The following is an 8,049-nucleotide window of genomic DNA, read 5'->3' on the forward strand; positions in this document are numbered from 1 at the left end:
ATCACTAAATGGACGCCGGCTCAACATTTTTATGTACATCTAAAAATAAATAGCTGAACTTTATAACAGGCCGATCAAATTTATTCAAAAATAATGCAAACATTAAAAATGTAAGAGCGGCCTTCCTGGAATATTTTAGCGCGAGCTACAGGATATTGCGCGATAATTCTCTCCGGCCCAACTTATCATTTGCATTTTGTTGAGCAATTTCGAAACACCCGACGACAAAGATGATGAGGATAATAATAACAATAATAAAAAGAGAAGAAGACGATGCACACAACATGCACGCTGGCAGGGGCAGGCAAATTTATTGCCTGAAAAATTTAATAAGAAGTTCCATTGAGGAGCAGAAATTGCGGGCAGGCTGGCAGCCTATAACTGGATGACTTAATGATAACTGACGCTGTTCAAACACACGCAGACATTAGCAATACAACATTCAAACTCGCGTAAAAATTAGCAATTAAATAACAAACCCCAGATCTAAGAACTAGGACTCAGTCGTTCAATCAAACATAGCACAAACAGGCAAACATAAACAAAGAAATAACGAGCTCGTCTTTGCCATATGGAAAATGTAAACTTTTTTGAACAGCTAACATCAGCTAACATTATCATCTTTCAACATCATCAACAACAGCAACAACATCATCATAATCAATATTATCATCATCATCAATTTTGTCATCATCATCAACATCATCATCGTTATTATCGCACCACTTTGTGTGCCATTCCAACTCAGAAGATAATCTCATAAACAAGCATTAAAAAAGTCACAAAACATTTTCATCCTCTGCCAATATGAAACGAGTAGACATGTAAATGAGTTTATCAACAATGGCATCACCTTCTGGAGGGGGGTTGTTAGATTAGACTGCATGAATTAATATGATGATATTACATTCATAGTGAAGAAATAATGTTGCAAAAATATAGTATTTCAACAATAATTAGAAATTTATTATATATTATTTTTTCGAATGATTACTTTTGCTTTACATTCAAAAATAGTTATCATAGATATGATCCAAATTGTGGCACAGCGAGGGGCTAAACAATTTCAGTTGCTAAGCAAAAATTATTTCTCTAATTTCATTCATAAATTCTTTGAAAGTAACGATGCAAACAACCAAAGAAACCAACAAGCAAGCAAGTGCTGAACGCTGATCGCAAATGAGGATAAATTTGTCGCACAACTAATAAACAAACAATAATTTCTACCGATGTAAATGCCTTCAACAGAAGTTACTTATCCAAAAGCACTCACACACACACACACACACACAAACACACACACACACGCACCTACAACACACACATGTGTAATGGGAGGAAACACGTGTGATGACAAGTTGAATTCTGGGCTGTGAAGTTGCAAGCTGTGGCTATTTATTAAAAACATTTCAAATCTGACAAACAGTTACGTAGGCTACACGTGTGTATTCTTTTAATATTCATCATCATCTTCTTCATCATCGTTGTCACATCAATCTATGTGTGTGTGTGTGCGTGTGTGTGCGTGTGTGCGATGGGCAGAAAGTTTCGAGTGTGATAAGATTATTCACAATATGTGCATGCTGTCTGTGTACATATTTGCATGTGTGCATGCGTATGAGTGAGTGTGTGCGTGTATGCATGTAAGTGTGAGTGATGTTAATGAAGATTATAACCACAACGACGATGATGAAAACTGATTATAACCACAACGACGATGATGAAAACTGTAACGTTAAACCGATGGTGAAGATGATGTCAGTGACGAATATAATGTAGATGTATGTGCATTGTGCTGGTAAGCGCGAGAACAGCCAGAACCGGGCGGGTTGATGGGCTATCCACTGCCTTGCGCCTTTAAAGTTGGAATGCAAAATTACTCAACTAACGACTGATCAGTAACTTTTATTTTTTTCCCTAACATTTTTCTCGCATGTTTACAGTCAATACTTGCACGAACAATATTGTTCTACCTGTTTACGCGCTAATAAAATTTTTTTAAATTGTATTTGGTTTTGACAAATTAATATATTCATTGTTAAACTAAATAATATTATTTGTTGGCAATCAACTTTGAAGGACTTGACAAAAACAAACTGTTTCTTTTATTTAGAAGATAATTAGAAGCATTCACTCGTTTGTTGCTCAAGTCTAGGACATCCATGACCTAAAATCCGACTTTGACAACAATAACATGAATAACAACAACACAAAAACAACTCAACAACAACAACGGTAACTACAGAATTGCAACACATTAGAAGATGGATATGAAGAAGTATCACAAGCAGTTTCGCCTGCCTGCCTTGCATGCTTTCTCAAACGATAAATTCTTTTCTGTTAAGTTTTTTTTTCTGTATAAATACAATTTATGAAGCCATATTAAATAAATATAACATACAAATTTGAAGTAACGCAATAAAAATGAAGCATCTGTTTTGGATAGGAAGTGGGAATGCTCCAACAGAAATATGGCGTAATCGGGATAAAAATAATATCAGTTAGAACATGAAAACCATTTTTCGTTGATAAGAGATAAATGTATGAATACATATAAAAAAAGTGAGATTTTGAAAATTTTCAATGCATGCTATCATAACTTCCAAACTATTGCGAATACTAATTTGAAAATTTACATACGAAAAAATCGGACAAAGTTGATCAAAAATGTATTAATAAAAGAAACGGCTTACGTATGGACGCGGTTGGCTTGTTAAAAATCCAATCTCGTAAAATAACGCCTGATGACCAAATGTTTGGATCTCTAATTTTATTTAGGTAGTTCTTCTCAACGCAAATTCTGAATGATGTTGATTTGTTGTTCTCATCTATCTAATTTTTCCCTTCGTTCTGATCTTTTTTGAAAACTGGGTTGCATGACAGTACATTAATATTGTCAGATTTTAATTCTTCATCTTTTGCACATTCAGCAACACTGCCGAGATAAAGGTAAAATTTTGGTATTTTTTAAGCTTTTAATTTAATGTATTCAGATTTTTCCCAACTATTTTAAGATTTAATTTTTCAGTTTTAGGTAGCTGTTCGGTCTGTTCAGTGATATCGCTATTATTTAAACACCGTCTTTTTTTGTTTCTACTGACCAGTGTAAGTGGTAGTTCAGTATTCTCAACAGGGAATTTTACGGCTTCGGACCAGGGGTTTGCCGGCTGTTATACGATTTTCTTTGCTAAAACGAGCGTACGATCGGGAACGGCATGTGCTATAGTGCAAGTTTCATTTAACTTGCTTAGTATCAGTTTAAGCGCTTCTTTTTCTTTATTGTTATTTTCAATAGATTTCATTGTTTCTAACCGTTGTATATTTATCATTTCTATTTCCATGAAATAAAAATTTATTTTAATCCAATTTTCCATCTTTGGAACTTTTTCCAAGCAACTATTCACGTAAATTGAACATTTATCCAATTGATTACTTTTTTAAATATTTTAGTAATGTTATGCCTTTCAACTAATTTGTCTTTTTTAGACCAACACGTGTCATAGATTTTCGGTTTTATCAATTTTCAATATTTCAATATCAGTTTTTAAAAGTTTAATACAAAAAACAATATTCTCACTTGTAAAAAAATGGCAAGTATTAGAAACAAACTTTTCGTCTTATTGTGAACTCAAATTATTCGATAAAAAATAAAGAAATTCATTTATAACAACAGATCTCGCCATGTTTCTATTATCATCCATAGTTTAAAAATTTGCAAACAAACACACACGACACATACAAAACGCACACACACATACATCATACACACGCACAAATTAATTTTGTTAGATTGGCATGACGTAAAACTGCATCCACGCTGCCTTGCGTGCTTTTGATGTCGTCAGGATGGGTGTTCGGATGTAACAAAAACAACGGCTCCTAGTCCCCAGCAGGCCTTAAGTGGTCAAGGAGTGCTAAGAATCCCTGGGAAGTATGCAATAGCGGAGGGATGTTGCAGAAAAATTCAGAATGGTCCCTCTATGGTAAATGAAATGGATACAACCGATTGCTTGCTTAATTTGGTGCAAAAAAATGATGACAAAGAAAACAACGTCCTACCTCGGGGAAACTGGGTCTCTGGACGGTAAACGAAAGTTGATTGATTGATTGATAGATTGGAAGTGCGAATTACCTGATTTAATTTTATGTGCACGCACAAAAACAAACAACTCCCCATCAATAATTAGCTCGCAAGTCATTAATCAAGTCAAAAATTTTTTCATTAACCAGAAAATTAAATCACGGCAAGCAGGCAAACAGAAACCTTACATGTCACCAAGATGTGATAAACAGTGTAAAAAAAATAACACAACATATATTTATTTTTATATATTTATTTACACACACCCACACACACACTTATATTTTTATGTTTATTTATTGATTTTTATACACAACAACAATGAAGGAACAAATGAAGAAACGAAACGAACGGGCGAACTAACAACCATATAAATAAACATGATACACCTCACAGAGATAGCATATAAAGCATAAACCAAAGACAAGAACATTGTTTATATTCTAAAAATAAAAAATGACGTTTAAAGTTTTTAAAACACATCAAAATTTATTGTCTCAGTCAATTTTGCTAAAATTTACAGTTTTTGGTCATTAATTTAATACCTATGGTAGTCTAACAATGGTGCTATTTATCGTCTTCATAGGAAATTATTCTGGAATAAACAAACATGACACACATGTTATTACGGCTGAGAATTTATAATAATAACATCAATAAACAATATCATCATCATCATTCTTACCCCTTTGTTTCAAAGCAATTATTCTATTGGCAACATATCATTACTTTGTTGATGTCATATCGGCCGGTGAGACGTCACTATTTGTCTTGCCAATTTGCCTGATGACATTATTGACGTTATTATTATTATTGCTTTTGCTCTTGTATTTCTTTTTCATATTGTTGACGTTGTTGTTATCGTCATTATCAGTATTGTCCGTATTTTTCATGCTATTTTTGCAGCTACTACCGATGTCGTCGTTGTTGCCGTTAACAGGTTTGGAGATCATTTCAAAACATCTGTTGTTGTTTATTGGAACAGTAATAGTAAGATTGCATTCAGCTGTTGGTTTGTTTTCCGCAGTTGTTATCCAGCAAAATAAACTTTTAAACATATCTCTAAACATTCTGCTCATTGCACAGTAGATGAAAAAATTTATTGGGTAGCTAAGCAGGATGCAAAAATTTATTATCGTTTGTGAAGCATTTCGTACAACAGGTGAGAGAATATGCAAGTCCATTGAATTATCGAGCATCATGAATATAAGTAAGATAGCCAGCGGTAGTTCAACGGTTAGAAAAACGCCGACCACCGCAACAAGCATCAATGTCGTTAAATTATTTTCAGCCAGTCTTCGACACTCGGTTCTTCGGTTTTGTTTCAGCAGCTGTTTCCTACGCCTCAAAGCCTGTTTTAAAGCTCGTATCAACAGAGAGCTGAAAACGACAAGTGTGGTGCACGGAACAAAATGAACCATCAGAATTCTTAAAGACCAATAAATATTGAAATATATATTTAAATTCAATTTAAATGGATGTTTGAAATCCTTTAAACAAGCAGTTACGTTAGTCAAATTGTCATTCAAACTAGCCACAACAATCGGTACAAATTCATTTTCTAAAATACGGCATAACTGCGATGTGAATGCTAGGAGGTAAATGAATATGGAGGCTCTCACTGCATTTCTAACTGTGCACCAATTTTTTGCAAACGTCGGTCGACAAATGTAGAAATACCTTTGGACTGCCAGTGCGACTGTTAGCCAAATAGAGGCTGTGTGAAAAACAGTTGGCACGTGGTCCCATGTCAACGTGTGAAAGTAACACAAAGAATACGGCACCCAGTTTCTGTACTCAGAAAAAGAATAGAAGTAGATATAATTTGGTAAGGGAACGAGACCTGTAAGCATATCTGATATTGCTATGAAAACCAAAATAATATTTGTAGGACTTTTCATTTTTTTTTTAAGGAGGATGAGACAAATTATGAAATTTGTGAAAAGAGTGAAAATGATGATTGGTGGAGATATAAATCCATTAATATAAACTGTAAGAGAGATATCTGGAACTGTAACAAGAACATTTTTTTCCGTTTCGGAGTTTGAATTATATGTTGTCGTCGATGTTGACGTCATTGTAGTTGATGCCGTCATCGTTGTTCCCCGTTGTTCACTTTGTAGTCCTTTTACAAAAATAATTATGTTTATAAAGTTTTAATTGTTGTTGCAGACTTCAAAAATAATTAAAATAAAGTTTGACGATAATGACGACGCAAACAAAATAGACGAGCGTTTTGTTACTGTTGTTGTTGTTATAGTTATTTTTGTTAATGTTACCGGACAAATTTGTCCAAACTTCGCTATTTATATTATACACGATAGATACTGCCAAATCGAAACTAAATATTAATTAAATAATATATATTTGTTTATTCATTTAATTAATTATTAATTTATTAAAAATTCAACTAACAGTTCTTTTAAAGCGGACGTAAAAACGACAATAAATTATTCATCAAAAGTTTCACTAGTAACTCATGTTGCATAACAATGTAAAAAGCGATTATAAATAATTTTATTAAACATACATAGGAGTGACAGTATGTCAAGTCTGTTAATAATGAAAAAATTTAATGAAATCAGTATTCAGTGAGGGCACACTACAATAATTGCAATAAAAATTGATGAGAATTGTAGCGGAGCGCAAATTCACTATAGAAGCTAGCATCATGCACACCTCAAATCCCTTTTTTAAGTTATCCACGTCGCATTTTCTACGTCACACCATTTACTCGCTTCCGTTTCGTCGCTATCATACCAACCGCAAAAATAACTAAGCATCACTATGCAAGTTGTATCCCTACAAATATTTTCACCTTCGTTCAAGCTGGTTAGTTCTAGTGCTGCTCATATAAGTATGTACGCAAGAAATACGAGTATACGCATGTATACATTCAGCATGTCCTTGTCATGTATATCGCACTTTCTCACTAAATCTTGAACGCAAAATAGATGGCATTTGATTTAACTTTATTCCATTTATCAGTTAGTTTGCTGAAGAGGAATTTGTAATGATAATTTTAGATAGGACACGAATGCGTATGTTGAGTCGTTCAACGGTGACTTGTTCTTTCTAATTTATTCTTAATGCTTTTTATCTTGTATGCAGTTTTTAATGAAATTTTTTTCTAATTTTTTGAATAGTCTAACGAATGGTTTTATTTGGTCGTCTGAACATTTTGTTTCAATTTTACGATGAATTAAAATGAATTATACTAAATTACATATAAATTATGTTATAAAATGTAATTGAATTGATAAACAAACAAGCAGAGAACAGAAATCAGCATGGGAGATTCGAGAACTCGACACACCAATTCAACAGAAAAGTCATGCTACATGTCATGATGATTTTGATGATGATTATGCACATTATAATGATGAATTTGAACATATTAATGAATATGGAAATATATGATACGGTGTGTGAAAAGAAGGATTTATTTATAATTGCAAATTGCTGACTGAACAAACTTTAGATTTTGGATCACTTCGGTTTTCATCATTCAAGTTCATAGTTGTAAATAGCGGACTACTCTTTGGACAAATAATAAAGGCACTGAATGTTGAAAACTGCTTTTTACCATACAAAATACTTTTTGGTATAAACATTCTGTGGCCCGGGCAATCTGCCGCTTTTGGGCGTTCCTGATTACCTTTAATATTTTTCATATTGTCAATTTTGTTAGGTCGCGGAAATAATTTTATTGTTTTTTAAATCATGATTATAAACAAAGTTGAATTGTAGGAAATCCATATAACCGTGTATAACACTATATAATATAATATAATCCTATACAACTCTATATAACTATATATACACATACATATATGCATTATATATATTAAAAACCGTATATAACACTATATAACTACATATAATCAATAACTCTACTTAACTATATATAAATCTATTTAACCGTATATAACATATAGTTATATAGAGTTGTATAGGTTTATATATTA

The 8,049-nt window shown here is 32.9% G+C and overlaps 1 protein-coding gene across 1 annotated transcript; it reads right to left on the reverse strand.

Annotated features, from left to right (window-relative positions):
- Positions 1-5,121: 5,121 nt before the first annotated feature.
- Positions 5,122-6,060, reverse strand: HELRODRAFT_122743 (hypothetical protein; the record flags this gene model as incomplete). The annotated part of the gene is made up of 1 exon (XM_009021886.1): positions 5,122-6,060. A coding segment is annotated over one exon (939 nt), but the record flags the coding sequence as incomplete, so codon positions are not given.
- Positions 6,061-8,049: the final 1,989 nt, after the last annotated feature.

This window comes from Helobdella robusta, assembly GCF_000326865.2.
Source record: "Helobdella robusta unplaced genomic scaffold HELROscaffold_3, whole genome shotgun sequence".
Taxonomy (NCBI): Eukaryota; Metazoa; Annelida; class Clitellata; order Rhynchobdellida; family Glossiphoniidae; genus Helobdella; species Helobdella robusta.